The sequence below is a fragment of the Rhinopithecus roxellana genome, chromosome 15 (genome assembly GCF_007565055.1).
Source record: "Rhinopithecus roxellana isolate Shanxi Qingling chromosome 15, ASM756505v1, whole genome shotgun sequence".
Classification (NCBI taxonomy): domain Eukaryota; kingdom Metazoa; phylum Chordata; class Mammalia; order Primates; family Cercopithecidae; genus Rhinopithecus; species Rhinopithecus roxellana.
Window position 1 is genome coordinate 16,144,665 of NC_044563.1, and position 15,809 is coordinate 16,160,473.

Below are 15,809 nucleotides of genomic sequence, written 5' to 3' on the forward strand. Positions count from 1 at the left end.
TACCGAGTGTGCTTAGAAGGAAAAGTGGAAGATGAGACTAAAGTAAAAGTCACTTTTCTTGTGTTCTCAGATGCAATGGATCATAAAACACGATTGATTCAATATCAGCTTTTCCAGGAGTAAAAATGAATACCTCAATCCGAAGATTCTGAATATCAGAAGCATTAAATGGGCTCAGCTTGTGTAGCTGTTTTATAAATGCTGGTAGTTTAGTTATTGAATCACAAACCAAACCAAAGATTTCCCCAGGAAAATGTAATATGCTCGTGAACCAGTTCTAGCTGGAGCCAAGTCTGTAAATCTATTGTATCAGAGCAAAAGTAGAACATGAAAAATTATTCTGAACCTGTATAACATTTCCAATACAGACCAGCTCCTAACCTGACCTCCTCTATTTCTTGGCTCTCCAGTCCATTCTACTGTAGCTGTGTTTCTCACACCTGAACAGTGTTAAGTTCAGGTGATTTTTAATGTTCCTGGAGTCTTAATGTTACATTAATTTCATTTTAATGTACTTAAAAAGGTATAAACATACAACTTGGTAAACACAAAGTATCTTGTACTTATAACGTTTAAACAACTGTAAAGCCAAAACAAGTTTACACATATAGAATGAACTACAAAAACGTCAACATAATACACATTAACAAAATCATTCTAATGGGATGGTTGATGACGTGTCACTGAAACAAAATTGCTATTTGTAAGGCGAATATCATAGTGATTACTGAGACACAGCAAGAGTCTTTGGAGTTTGGAATGCCTGTACTTTTGTGTGCAGTGTGATATCTTTACTTTCCTACTGTTTGTCTCTATTTGAAACACTGGGAAATCTTGTATGTATGTATGTATATATGTATGTATGTATTTAGAAGTGGGAACTTACTCTATTGCCCAGGCTGAGTGCAATGGCAAGATCATAGCTTACTATAACCTCAAACTCCTGGGCTCAAGCCATCCTCCTGCCTCAGCCTCCAGAGTAGCTGGGATCACAGGAGTGTGCCATCATACCCATCTATCTTTTGTTATTGCAACTGCCATGATGTGTCTTGGCCTTTTCTTTGCCAGAGTGCAACATTTACATGTTAAGTTTATATCTGTTCTTTTTTTGTTGGCTCATAGCAAGTAGTCATAATTGGGGTTGTATGGTCAACTGTTGGGTTAAAACAAGCTACCTCAAAATCCAGTGGGCATAGAACAAGGGTCAGCAAGCATTTTCAGTAAAGGGCTAGGTAGTGAATATTTTAGGTTTTGCAGGCTATACAGTGTCTGTCTCATTGACTCAATTCTGCCATCATAGTGCAAAGGCAGCCATAGGTGTGCCATGTTCCAATAAAAGTTTATTTATATATACTGAAGTGTGAGTTCCATATAATTTTCACATCATGAAATATTGTTTTTCTCTTGATTTATTTTCAACCACTTGAAAATCATTCTTAGCCTGGTGGGCCATGCAGAAACAGGTGGTGGGCTGGAATTAGCCTGCAGGCCATAGTTTGCTGAGCCCTGACATAGAACAACAATCATTTACTCTAGCTCATGTATGGGCTGGTCAGCTGCAGTTCCTCATTTCTACTTGTGTATCTGCTGATTGGCTGCAGTTTGGCTGATGTAGCTGGGCTTGCTGGGCTGCCCAGCCTCCAGTTGCTGGGGGAGCTTGGCTCCTCTCTCTGGAGCCAGGTCTGCTCCAGACACTGGGATCATGTCTGCTCTGGGCCCCAGCTGAAGGAGCAGGGGCTCCCTGGGGAAGCTTTTCTACATTTCGAGACTTTGCTTATATCATGTTTGCTAATATCTCATTGGCCACATCAATTTCATGGTTGCACATAAGGTGAAGGAGCAAAGAAATGCAGGATGCCTGTTAAACAGTCTAGTTCAGAATCATGTGGCAAAAGGTGATAGGGATGGCTGAAGAGCTGGGGCCAGGGATTCAATCTGACACGGATGCCACCTCAGCCATAAATTCAGTCCTCTTGCGGGTGCAGAAATCTCATGAGGATTCCCGCATATTGATTTTTTAAAATGAAAACATGGAATTAAAAATTCTTAGAGAGAACATTCAGATCCTGAGACTATATCCAAAGACCTAGTTTGAGAGACACTAATGTTTAGTAAACTTTCTGGCTTTGCCACAGAGGATTTGGGGTTTCTTGGTGTTTGAAAATTCCCCAAGGAGAGGTCTTGTTGAACTATGCTCTCTGAACCTAATTCAGCACTCCAAACCCCAGTGGGTCCTCAGAAGATGCTAGTTAGGGTTGATGAGCAACAATAACAACAATAATAGTAGCAGCAATGATAGCTGCTGCTCACTGAGTACTAAATGACTTGTATATCTCATAACAGTACTGTGGGATAGTTATTATCTTCTTTTTAAAGATTGGGAAACTGAACCTTAAAAGGCCATGTTGCTTATCTAAGGTTATACAGGTCATTTATGGGGTCAGGACTTTTAACTAGATCTCCAATTTATCATATCCAGGCCTCAGATGTTAATATCTAGAATGCCTTCCTGGCATCCCATTGCTGGTCTTCCCACTCACATGGAAACCTGTTTCTTTAGGGATCAGTGTTCAAGCATAGGATATGTAGGACATAAGATCGTTCCCTTCTCCTTGTTTGATTGATAACAATGAACCTTTGGCAGATTTTATTTTTTAACAGCTTTATTGAGATATAATTCACATACTACATAATTCACCCATTTAAAATGTATGATTCAATGATTTTGACTATATTCACAGATGTGTGCAACTATCATCACAGTCAATTTCATCAAATCCTGTATCCTCTGGCTGTCATTCTCCTCTTCCAATCCCCTTAACCCACATCTTCAACCCCTCACCCCCACCCATCCCTAGGTAACCACCAATCTACTTTCTGACCCTATAGATTTTTCTATTCTGGCCTTTCACATACATGAGATTATATCGTATGTGGTCTTTGTGACAAGATTCTTTCACTTCGCTTCATGTTTTCAAGGTTCATCTGTGTGGCAGCATGTATCATTCCCCCCCACCCCCGCCCCACCATTTTTTTTCTGAGACAGCTTCTCTCCGTGTCACCCAGTCTAGAATGCAGTAGCTTGATCTTGGCTCACTACAGCCTCTGCCTCCCAGGTTCAAGTGATACTCCTGCCTCAGCCTCCCAAGTAGCTGAGATTACAGGTGTGCACCACTATGCCCAGCTTATTATTATTATTATTATTTTAATTTTTTTTATTTTAGTAGAGACGAGGTTTTGCATGTTGGCCAGCCTGGTCTTGAACTCCTAGCCTCAAGTGATCCGCCCACCTCAGTCTCCCAAAGTGCTGGGGTTACAGGCATGAGACACCACACCAGGCCATATCATTCCCTTTTATGGCCTAATAATGTTCCGTATCTTGTTGATCTCTTCATCCATTGATGGCAGTCTCTGCCTTTTGGCTGTTATGAATAATGCTGCTATAAACATTTGTGTACAAGTTTCCATGCGGGCACGTGTTTTTATTTCTTTCAGGCATAATACCTAGGAGTGGAATAGTAACTCAAGGTTTCATCATTTGAAGACCTGCCAGCCTGTTTTCCAAAGCAGCTGATCAATTTTGCTTTCCCACCAATTGTATATGAGGGCTCTGATTTATCCATATTCTTGTCAACCCTTGTTTTTCTCTGACTTTTTTATTCTAGCCCATCCTAGTGGATGTGAAGTGATACCTTATTGTGAAGCATTAGAGTTTTGCTCTGCTTTTTTTCTATCTCTTATTCATTTCAGTGGTTATTTGGGGAGAGCTACCCGTGATAGATGTGCAGGTTGTGTACTCAACAGCTCCATGGGGTGCCTTTCATGTCAGCCCTGTTAATTACGTTCTTCTGCCAGGTTAACTTGGAAGACTCTTCCAATCTGCAGCATGATACTTAAAGTGTGTTTCTATCTGATTTCTCTCTGGCTCATTCCAGTTTACATTTTTGCTGCCCCCTAGAGAGGCAGCAAACTCCTGATCCAGATACTCCCAGATCTCTCTCTCACCCTTGCCCAAGACCATTCATAAAAAGGCATAACTAAGAGATGGAATTCAGGCCAGTCTGCTTGACAGCTGCTTCTCTAGTTCTTCCTCAAGGGCCCAAACTGATACTCAGAATGCTGCTGCCTTTCACCAGGAGCCTGCCTCCTTACCAAGGAGAGCAAGGCTGTGTGTGGTCAGGGTAGCAGTGGTTGGTCCTGAGACTAGTCCATAGTCCTGGCACCTTTTACAGGCAGAAAAGAGGGACTTGTGAAGGGAAGAGCTGTCTGAGTTGGTTATAGGCTCTGTTCCTGGATTCCAATCCTGGCTCTACAACTTGCGAGAAATGTGTCTTTGGGCTGCTCACCTGTTCTCTCGCAGCTCAAGTGGTTTTATCCATAAAATGAGGATGCACAGTCTAATGGAACACACCCCTATGAGTTGTTGTAAATACTAATGCTTGTTGCATGCCTGGTACTTAGCATGTGATGAGCAGATCACAGCCAGCTTTAGTATCTACAGTTATCGTCAGGTGGGTTTCAGGAATGGTTGAGGGTGGGAGGTGAAATCAAAGTATATAAAACCTGGATGTGGAATTTAGGATTGTTTGTCAACATGCCTCATTAACCAGGTCTCCAGAGTCATTTTAAGCATTAAAAAGAAGGAAATTCTGCCATTTGCAACAACATGGGTAAACCTGGAGGATGTTATGTTAAGTGAAATAAGCCAGACACAGGACAAATGCTACCTGATACCACTTATAGGAGGAATCTGAAATAGTCAAATTCATAGAGATAGCAGAATGGTGGTTTCTAGCGGCTGGGAAAGAGGAAATAGGGAGGTATTGGTCCAAGGGTATAAAGTTTCAGTTATGCAAGATGAGTAAGTCCCAGAGATCTACCGTACAGCATAGAGCCTATAGTTTACTGTATTGCATACTTCAAAATTTGCTAAAAGGGTAGATCTTATGTTAAGTATTATAATAATAATAATAATAATAAGAGCAGAGGAATCTTTTGGAGGTAATGGATATGTTTATATCATAGTTTGTGGTGATGGTTTGACAGGTGTACACTTATTTCCAAACTCATCAAGTTAGATATGTTAGATACATACAGCTTTTTGTATGCCAGTCATACCTCAATAAAGTGGTCTAAACAGAAAAGAAATTTGAAGAAAGGATGAGTTCATGTCCTTTTTAGGGACATGGATGAAACTGGAAACCATCATTCTGAGCAAACTATCGCAAGGACAGAAAACCAGACACCGCATGTTCTCACTTATAGGTGGGAATTGAACAATGAGAACACTTGAACACAGGGTGGGGAACATCACACACCGAGGCCTGTCGTGGGGTGAGGGGAGGAGGGAGGGATAGCATTAGGGGATATACCTAATGTAAATGACGAGTTAACTGGTGCAGCACACCATCATGGCACATGTATACATATGTAACAAACCTGCACGTTGTGCATATGTACCCTAGAATTTAAAGTATAATAATAATTAATAAAAGGAAGTTTGGATTAATAAAAGGAAGTTCTCATTTCCTTATCAGTTAAATTAGGGAAGATGGTTTAAATCATGGTTATTGAGCTTTCTTGATTCACCTAGGAAGTTATACTCATGTGCCAATGTTCACAAAATGCACACATTTTAAGGGATGCCCCCTTCCCCAGACACCAGGTTAGAAACCTAGTGCCTGGATAATCTCAGATGCCCTCGTCTAGCTTGAGTATTCTTCACTCCATGTCTGTGGCCATAGCAGAGGCCAGAGTTCAAGTTCAAGTTCAGGTTATCTCTCAGGTCTTCAGTTGGCTGAGTTGGGGAGTAGCTAGAGAAAAGAGGTGATGCCATCTGCTTCCTGGGGCTTGGGGGAGGAGCATTTGAGGTATGCCAAAGTGCTTCATCAACTGTGAATGGCTTCACCAGTCATTTTTGTAACTACTTTGCTCTATGAAGAAATGCAGGATTGAGAATTAAGAATGCTTTATGGATTCAGTGAATTCCTGGAAAGTTGAAAACAAACCAGGTTTTTGAAAATCCATCTCTGCAGCATCTGGTCATGACACCATTTAGAGGCACCCTAGGCCGGGCGCGGTGGCTCAAGCCTGTAATCCCAGCACTTTGGGAGGCCGAGACGGGCGGATCACGAGGTCAGGAGATCGAGACCATCCTGGCTAATACGGTGAAACCCCGTCTCTACTTAAAAATACAAAAAACTAGCCGGGCGATGAGGCGGGCGCCTGTAGTCCCAGCTACTCGGGAGGCTGAGGCAAAAGAATGGCATAAACCCGGGAGGCGGAGCTTGCAGTGAGCTGAGATCCGGCCACTGCACTCCAGCCTGGGTGGCAGAGCAAGACTCTGTCTCAAAAAAAAAAAAAAAAAAAATAGAGGCACCCAACAGTGAATCTTCAATTGGGGCAGGCAGACGTTCTGTTGCAAAGCGGAGCATTCTTCCCTATTAAAAGGCCAACCCGCAGATAGCAGAGTTGCTCAGAGGCAAAACTGGTAGCTCAAAGAGGGGCCCAGAAGAGTCCTGGTTGATTCTGAGTTTCAGGAATGGTTGAGGGTGGTTAATGGAGTCATTAGGAAAATCTTGGGGCTAACATCCATTGTTCTACAAAGTGGTTAGAGCATGGACTGTACTGTCAGAAACCCAAGTTTAAACTCCAGCTTCTCGTGGAAAATTCCTTTGTGGTCTCAGGCAAGTTACCAACAGCCCTCAGCCTCAGTTTTCCAATCTGTAAAAGGAGGATAATCATAGTAGCTGTGAAAATTAATAGTTTATCAATACTTGACATAGTGAAGGTACTCCATGAGGGTAGCTGTTAATGAGGTTTTGTTTTTATTTTTCTTTATTAATTATTACCATGGTCTGAAATAGCATGTGGATCCACCTGGACCATGCTTGGCCCAGGGAGTCAAACTCCATGCTTTTATGTTACTTTTCTGAGCATCCCTCAATCTTCATTTTAGACAGAACTTTGAGGTCATTTAGGTCAGATTTCCACTGAGTGAGGAAGTCCTTTTTTCAGCCTCCCTACTAGCAAATCATCCCCTGGTTGAACACTCACAGTAACAAGAAGCTCACCACCTCACAGGGTGCTTGTCCTATCTTAGAACTCTTCTGCATGTTAGACCATCACTTTTTGTGCTGAGTTCAGGCCTACGTCCCTCTAGATACATGCGGGTTCTAACCATCCTGTCCCCACGACATGGTTGTCCTTCCCACATCTGATGATGATGGCTCTGCTTTCTCAGGCCTCTTCTTCTCCAGGCTAAGGGAGCCTCTCACCGTGCAGGTTCCCCAGGTTATCAGCCTGGTGCCAGGTTATCAAAGGCCTTATATCACAATGCTCAGAGTTTCTGGGCTGGTCCAAAGTACTGAATTCAGAGGGACCAAGGAGTTGACCTTGAGGGAAAAGGCAAGGGAAGACACTAGGAGACCAGTATTCTGGGGGCTGGTCCTGAACATCTGGCCCTGCTGTCACTCCTGGACCCATGTCAGTCCCAGGACTGGAAGCCCACAGCCTGATCTCTACTCAGGGTGGCCTGGGCTCATCAGTGGCATATAAGGTGGTCCACAGGCCCTGCGAGATCCTGCCTGCCCTGCACCCTCTGCCTAGGGCACCATCTCTCTCTTCTCTAAGATCTCAGCTTAGATTCCACGTCCCCAGAAAAGGTCCTCAATAGTTTCCCAGGTCCAGGGCTCCAGCTCAGAGATCCCATAATCCCACATAATTCCCCACCATGGTACTGGCCATGCCATATCACAGTGACCTCTCTTCTGACCTCTCACAGCTAGGCTGTGAGCTTTCTAAGAACAAAGACACTCTCTGCCTGGGTCAACATTTTATCCCCAGAGCCTGTCACTGTGCCCACTCCCTCCATGATGTTTGTTGGTTGAATGAATGAATGAATGAGTGAATAAATGCTTGATTTGAGAAAATCCTGATTGGTGGGAAAGATAAGCCAAAACTCAGAAAAGCTCTAGACCTGAATCCAGCAGACAGAGGTCTCAGGCAGTTCCTATGTCCTTCACAACCCTCACCCAGGCCTCTCTGTCCAGATGAAACGGCCAAGACTGATTACAACTCGGTGTTGACGCACAGGCCTCCCACCACCCCAAATTAGTAATAACTAATATTTGAACTCTTAATAATCTCAATTATGATCACAACGCTAACAGTGACCATTCACTGAGTGTCTTACACTTATGACAGCAGTGCTACAAGGTTGGTTTTTATCCAGTTTTGTAGATGAGGAAACTGAGGCATGGTCAGCAAATATCTGTCCAAGGCCATTCAGCTTGTGTGCGGTGAAGCTGAAATTCTAGCCAATTCCTCTGGCTCCATGGCTCTTACTACCCTCCATGTGCTCCTACTACTGGCTGTAGGAACTAGAGATGCTTCTCTTTTCCCCCAGGAGACAGGGGAGCAATCAGAAATGATAATGAAGAGGGAGTAGTGTTATGATAAAATCCAGGGTTCTCTGAGACTCCAGGGGAGGGTCCCTGCAGACTGAGCATCACTTGGGGAGACTGCCATGGAAGGGGAAGCCTGAGTTGCATGTCTTCTCTTTTTAGTTTTCTGAGATTTTTAAAACACAAAGGCAGTATAGTCTCATAGACAAATTAAGTAAAAGCATCCCTGCTTCCCTCTTTCCTCCCCTCTAGCGTAACAAGAGTTGAGATTTTGATATGTATCTCCTAGACTTTGTATGCTCATGTAAACATGCATAGTGGTGTGCTGGTAGATGTTTACAACTGATGGTGATGGTGATGGTGATGGTGAGGCTATGTGCCAATTTCCATGGTGTAAATGCTCCCCCCATGGCTGATTTCAAACTTCTAGCATGAAATCAGTGAATGTGCAATTGGGAAGAAATATGCAATTGCAACTATTGTATGGTATTTCTACTCTGCAGCTACAGTAGAGGCCAGTACCCTCAAGAGCATAGAAAATCATCAGTCAAATGTAGTAAAATAATCGGGAAGTGGTTAAGTTTTGAGTATTTATTGCCTTTTAAAAATATATCATTTATTGAATTGTAAGTTTATATCATTTAGTTTTTCAGTAATGACTGTGTTTAACAGCTGGTTCACAAAATTCCTGAAAATTTAACAGTTGGCTCCCAGTGAGTATAAGCTGGCTCCGGCATAGAACTCATTTCATTTTTACTAAAATCTTAACATTTTTTAATTTTTTCTTCTTTATTCCTGCCTGCCTTCCTTCCTTTCTTATTTCCTTCCCTCCTTCTTTCCTTCTTTCTTTCTCCTTTTCTTTTCTTTTAGAAACAGGATCTTGCTTTGTCACCCAGGCTTGTGTACAGTGGCACAGTCATGGGTTACTGCAGCCTCAAACTGTTGGGCTTAAGCAATCCTCCTGCCTCAGCCTCCTGAGTATCTGGGACCACAGGCGTGCACTACCACACCTGGCTAATTTTTAAAAAAATTCTTTGTAGAGACAGGGTCTTGCTATGTTGCCCAGGCTTGTCTCAAACTCCTGGCCTCAAGCAGTTCTCTGATCTCAGCCTCCCAAAGTGATGGGAATACATGTATGAGCATCACACTTAGCCAATTTTTTCCCCTTTACTTGCCTTTTACTTAAAAGGTTCTTCATCCAATCATTCTTTCATTCAATCAGTATTCCACCATGTGCCATGCCCTCCCTGTGTTAGGAACCAGGACCACCATTGTGATCAGGGCAGCCACGTGCTTTGCACTCATTGGTTTACAGTCTAGCCAGAGAAGCAGTCAGTTATCAAATCAACAAGTAGATATCAACAAAATGCTCACTGCAATTAGTGCTCTTAAGGGAAGTTACAGGATGATGTAGCAGAGATAATGCCATGATAGGCCAGGGATATGGAGGTTGAGGTGAGGTCAGGAAGAACTTCCTTTAGGGTCAAGGCTAGGGAAGGCTTCTTCTGTGGAGCTCACATAATCTGAGACCCAAAAGCTAAGAAGGGACCACATATTCAAAGCTTAGTGGGAAAAAATTGAAAAACAATATGTTCACTTGGGTGCCATTTCTGTAAACTTTACACACATGCAAACAGTCCTGTATGTTGCTCTTTGAAAAGTCCTTGTGTCATAAAAATGGGAAGGCTTCCCACCATCTCCAGGATTGTGGTTACTCTTGCAGGGAGCACGGGAAAGAGAAGAAGTTGGAGGCAGGGAGGGTCTTCCACTGCATCTCAGCATTTTCTTGAAGCAAAAGGAGAGAGAGGCCTGAGACAAATATAACTCGTGTTAATTTTTGTTGGCTTTAGCTGATGGGCACAGGGTTGTCAGCTGCATTCTTTATAATTTCTGAATGCTTGAAATATTTCATGATTATTGTCATTTTTAAGGGTAGACAAAAGAGGCTCTAGGCGGTGGAACCGACCAATGTTAAGGCTCACCCTCAGGGCATTAAGGCTGCAGAAAAGTGAAAAGGGAGTGAGAGGCCCAGGGTAAGTTGGGGGGCAGGCCTGTGGGATATGAAGGCTGTGACCATAAATATGAGTTTTATTGTAAGTGCAGTGGATGCCATTTTGAGCTGGTGTGGGACATGATCTGATTCACATTGATAAAGGGCTTCTCTGCTGCTTTGAAGAGAACAATGGAGGCTTATGAATGGCACCAGGTTAGGTAGGAGTCTAGGCATGGTGACCATCCATCTGTTTCCCATCTCCCAGGAGTTCCCCCAGGCTCTGCTTCACCAAGTCTTCAGGGAACCAACCCTGATCTAGCTCATGTGTCAAAACTTATCAAGTTGTACATTATATGTCAATGATGCCTCAATAAAGCTGTTAGAAAGGAAAAAGAAGGAACATGTCATTATGAAAGAGAAAGAGGCAGGATGTATAAAAGTGTGGACCTGAAAAAAATTAATTCAAAATTATGGGAATGAAAAATATTCATCAAAATAAAGGTACTCATTAAAAAAGAAAACAAAGAAAGCTGGAAAAACCTCAGTAGATGAGAGAAACCCTGGATTAGACATAGTCGAAGAGATAATTAGTGGACTGGAAGAGAGTTCTGAGAAATTTTTCCAGAGAGTGCCCAGAATAATAAAGAGAAAAATATGGAAGAGTAGTTAAAAGACATGGAGGATATATTGAGCTACTCCCATACATGTTTTTTTGTTTGTTTGTTTTTGTTTTTGTTTTATTTTGTTTTGAGACAGAGTCTTGCTCTGTCACCCAGGCTGGAGTGCAGTGGCACCATCTCTGCTCACTGCAAGCTCTGCCTCCTGGGGTCACGTCATTCTCCTGCCTCAGCCTCCCAAGTAGCTGGGACTACAGGCACCAGCCACCACACCTGGCTAATTTTTTTTTGCCATACATGTTTAACAGAAGTTTTACTGAAAGAGAATGGAGAAAATGACTGAGAAGCTGTACTCAAAAGCCTAATGACTGAGAATTTTCCAGAATTGAAAAAGATATGAGTCTTGAAGTTGGAAGGTGTTCATCAAGTAATAAGGAGAATTTCAGGAAAGTAAATCTTCACTTTAAAACCATATAGCAAAACTGCAGAAAATCAAGAGTAAAAGGAAAGTCTTAAAATTTACCACAGACAGATTATCCACAAAAGAACAACATTAGACTGACAGCTGTTGCTTTTGTGCCAATGGCAGTCTTTTTAGCAATCTTCAGAGTGCTGAAAGAAAATAAAACTTAGCCTAGAATTTCATACCCAGCTGAACTCTGATTAAAGAGTGATGATGAAATAAAAGAGAAACCAGCCCAGCTTCAAACCCTGAGGCTTTTGAACATTTAGAGGTTAGGGAGAGGAGGAACCCTCTCAAATCACATATGTTCAGTCATCCAGCAGTGGCCTCTGTCTCCCACAGAAACTGTAAAGAGAGAAGGATTGGTTTAGCCTTTGAGGTTGCAAAGCAACGCCAGTGGAAAGGCCCCTTGTCAGCCATGTTGCTGTGTATTCCATCAAGACAGAGGAGAGCGATGGTTCCATCTGCTTCCCATCTCCCAGGAATTCAAAACACCTGTGAAGGGCTTTGTGGGTCTAGGAGAATAGGATCCCCAGTGTCCCTAGAAGAATGGGAATGGGTGGAGAGAAGGTAGCAGGGATTCTGAACCCAGCCTGCATTTCAGTTCTGTAGCAGTGGTGACATTTCAGGGGGAGGGGGAGGGAGCAGGTGGGGCCAGGCCCTGGGCCCTGGTTGGGAAGGAGCCCAGGGACATGAGAACCCCTCTAGAATGGCCCATCCTAGACTCTTTCTCTTTCTTCCAGATTGTGGACAAGAACAACCGCTATAAGTCCATAGATGGCTCAGACGAGACCAAAGCCAACTGGATGAGGTGAGCCCTGCTCTGCTGATGTCCTGGGGGTCTTGCCTGGCCTCTGGAAAGGGGACAAGGGAGTGTGTTGGGCCTATGGGAGCTCCAGTGGTGGAGACTTCTGGAGGCTGCTGTTTGCAGGGTTTGGGATGCATCTAGCTCTGAAGGACTCACCTTTTCCCCTAGGCCTCCATCAGGGGGCTCTAGAGGATGGCATGTGGCCAGGCTGTTGGGATGCAGGGACCCCTCGGGGTGATCACTAGCCAGTGTGTCTGGAGGACCTGGGCCCCAGGCTTCTGGCAGCATTCCTAGGGAGGAGGAGGAGAATGTCCCCCACCTAGGACTGTGACACCTTCTCAGAGCAGGCTCCTGCAGTGGTGGTGTTAGAAATCGTCCCAGTGCAGTCCCAGCAGTTGTTTAAACAGCCTCCATGGAAGAAAGGGCTCTGACAAAGTCTTCAGCTCAGTTTTTGGCAGTGTTGCTGCCTAAGTTTGAGTACTTTGAAGCGTCAGCTTTACGCTGTTTCTGTGTTTGTGACAGAAGTTTGCACCAGAAGATTCCTTAAATGCCAGCCAGAGGAGGCAGGAGACTGGCCCAGGGTCACCCAGGGATGACTGAACTGAGCCTAGAACCACAGGCCCAGTGTGATGCTGATGGTCTGTGCCGTGTGCAAGGGGCGCTGCCTGGTGGGGTTTGTGGACAGGGGTGGGAGATCTGACCTGCCTTGTTGCCTGCTTGGTGGCTTCTCTCTGGGACCTAGGAGCACTGACTGGGGATTTGGATCTGGGTGGGAGGGGAAGGAAGCCTCAGATGTCTGGAGTCAGGAGCACAGCCACACCATGGACCTGGGGCCCTCTGCTGGCATGTGCACAGTTCTGTGACCCGTGGGGCCTTGAGGCTGGTGGTGGGATTGTGCTTGGAGAGAGGGCAACTTCTTAAGAAGGAGTGTGCTGTCTTAAACTCGGAGACTTTCTGAGCAAATGAGGAGAAACAGGTTTGAGGCGAGAAATGTGTGATGAGGGCTCCTGTGCCCTTCCTAGTGGCTCCACTGCCCACCTGTACTCCTATCAGAGCGCCCTGAGCGGCTGAGCAGCAGTTCACACCTCCCAGAGTACTTTAGCATTTGCCCTCTTATGGGTTGGGGCAGGTGTTCTCATTGCCATTTGATGGGTACAGAACAGAGGCTCCAGAGATGAGCGGGCCTCCTGCCTTGTGGTGTGGAGAATAGCACCCACTGCTCCCAACCTCCTTGCACTGATCAGACACTGCCCTGAAAGTGGCCCCAGGGAGGTGGCTTGACATCCGCGACTGCCTTCTCTTCTCACTGCCACAGGGTCCAGGTCAGCTGAGCACTTACAGTTCATCACCTGTGTACCGAGCACCTAGTTCAAGTCAGACTCTGAACTGGGGTAGATCACCCAGTCCTGCCCCACCACACCCCATGCTCCACCCCCGCTGGCCCTTCCCAGGCTTACACCTCCCACCACAGAGATGACTTTCCAGTGGAGTTGTTGCACCGAGGCACAAATGTGCTGCAGGGGCCCAGGTGAAAGAGGAGGGGTTCGTTGACATGGGCCTTCAAAGGAGCCAGAATTGTGTCTGGGGACACTGAGGTGTGGTGTCTAGTCAGGCTGTTGGGCAGCTGCACAGTTTGGAACCCCGGCCTGTGCCACTGTGCTGCCTTCCCTGTGGCTGCAGCCTGGCTCCAGGCAAGCAGAGGATAGCATGCATGTGTCCACTTGGGAATCCGGCTTTCTGTGCTGTTACTTTTAAGGCGCCAGGAGATTTGCGCATAGAACTGAATCTGTTCCACTCTTTCACCCATCTGTGATCCTTCCCCTTGGGGACAAGGCCTTCCCAAAACCCCAAAGAAGGGGAGTTATCATCTGAACTAACTTAGCTATCCTCTGGCACCCCACAGATTGTGACTTAATGGGCCTGGGGATGGGCCCTGGGCCTTGGTATTTTAAAAGCTAGTGATTCTGAAGTGCTGCTAGCATTGAGAACCACTGCTCTGTACAGATCTTCGTGCCACAGTGGTCAAACTGAGGGCAGGGCAAGGTCTTGCTCAAGAGCATACAGTCAGGGTAGCAGAATCAGGATTTGAACTCCTTGCTCTGTAATCCTAGGTCAGTGTTTTTCCTGCTTGTGCACAAGGGACCAGGTGAAGTGCGGCTTCCTGGGCCTGGATGGGCACTGGTGAGCAGGGGTTTGGGGGTTTCTGCTACTGCCACTTGCTAGCATGGTATCTGTCTTGTTCTGCTCCCAGCCTGTCCTGATTCAAGAGGGCATCTGGGTAGTCACAGCTGGTGGGCTCTCATCTTATGACGGCTCAAAGAGCAGGTTGGGGTTGGGGATGCAGTTCGTTGCCATGGAGACACCCCTCCTGTTGGTGTTGGAGGGGAAAGCTGCTAATCCTGGGAATCCTCCTTCCCCTTCATGTCCAGCTTCCGTGGTGTAGCTCTTTCTGATTTGCAGATGCTTTCCCTTGCACTGTCATGGCACTACTTGGGGATGATTGAATGGAATCAGTTAGTTTCTTAACAAAATTAATGGTGGGGGAGGAGGGGAATGGGTACTGTCATGTTGAGCTTATCTTTATGAAGCCCTATGCTAGGTGATCTGTCTGTGGTAGTTCTCAACCGGGCACTATTTTGTGCCCCGGGGGCATTTGGCAAGGCCTGGAGACATGTTTGGTGGTTGGATGCTATCAGGTAGAAGCCAAAGATGTTGATAAAATCCTGTATTACACAGGACACTCCTTCCCCCCAACAAAAAATTATCTAACCTCAACTGCCAATAGTGGCAAGATTGAGAAACCCACATTAAGTCCTCCTGATAGCCCTGGGCAGTGACACTAGAATTATCACCCTAGTTTTATGGAGAAGGAGACTGGGTTCACATGAGTCCCATGGCTTGGCCCAAGGAGACTCAGTCTCTAGTCCCAGGTCTAGTCCCATGTTCCTGCTACCATCTTGGACCGGGTAATGAGGCCTCCAGCCTTCTTCCCATCTTCTGGGCCCTGGTGTTTTGGGTGCATGAGTAGGAAGGTGAGGGCTAAAGGATGTTGGTGCCGCCGGCCTTCCCCTCTTGGTTTCAGAAGGAAACCAAGGAGTGAATGCGCTCTGAGCTTTCCTCCATACCCTCATGTCCTCTCTTGGGTGGATTTTTTAACTTTTGATCACTAGTTAAGGGTGACAGAGCCACGATGTGGAGAAATCAAGTTCCAAAGCCAGAGCAGGAGCCAAGTGAAATGGAAGGGCCATGCTATGCCCCTTGCCCAGGGCCTCTGGCTGCTCAGTTGAGGGGGAATCCCAGGTCCCCCTGGTGTCCACCAAAGTGGAACTTGTCACCCTCAGGACAGTCGTGGGCTTCTCAAATTCTACCAAAAAGCCACAGCAGAAGAAAGCACTCCCATGGGAAGGAAACCTGTTTTCCTGCACATATGCAAAGGTGGGGGCTTGGAGAACTGACTGGGATAGGGAAGGGGTAGGGGAAGAGAGCCACTGGGCAGAATCAGCTTTCTGTGGCCACACCTTAA

General features: G+C 45.4%; 1 protein-coding gene across 1 annotated transcript in view; it reads left to right on the forward strand.

Annotated features, from left to right (window-relative positions):
- PRDM11 (PR/SET domain 11) overlaps positions 1-15,809 on the forward strand; it is an 81,588-nt gene that overhangs the window by 45,702 nt on the left and 20,077 nt on the right. Inside the window, 1 exon segment of the mRNA XM_030918755.1 lies at positions 12,222-12,289. Coding sequence (XP_030774615.1) covers positions 12,222-12,289 — 68 coding nt within the window.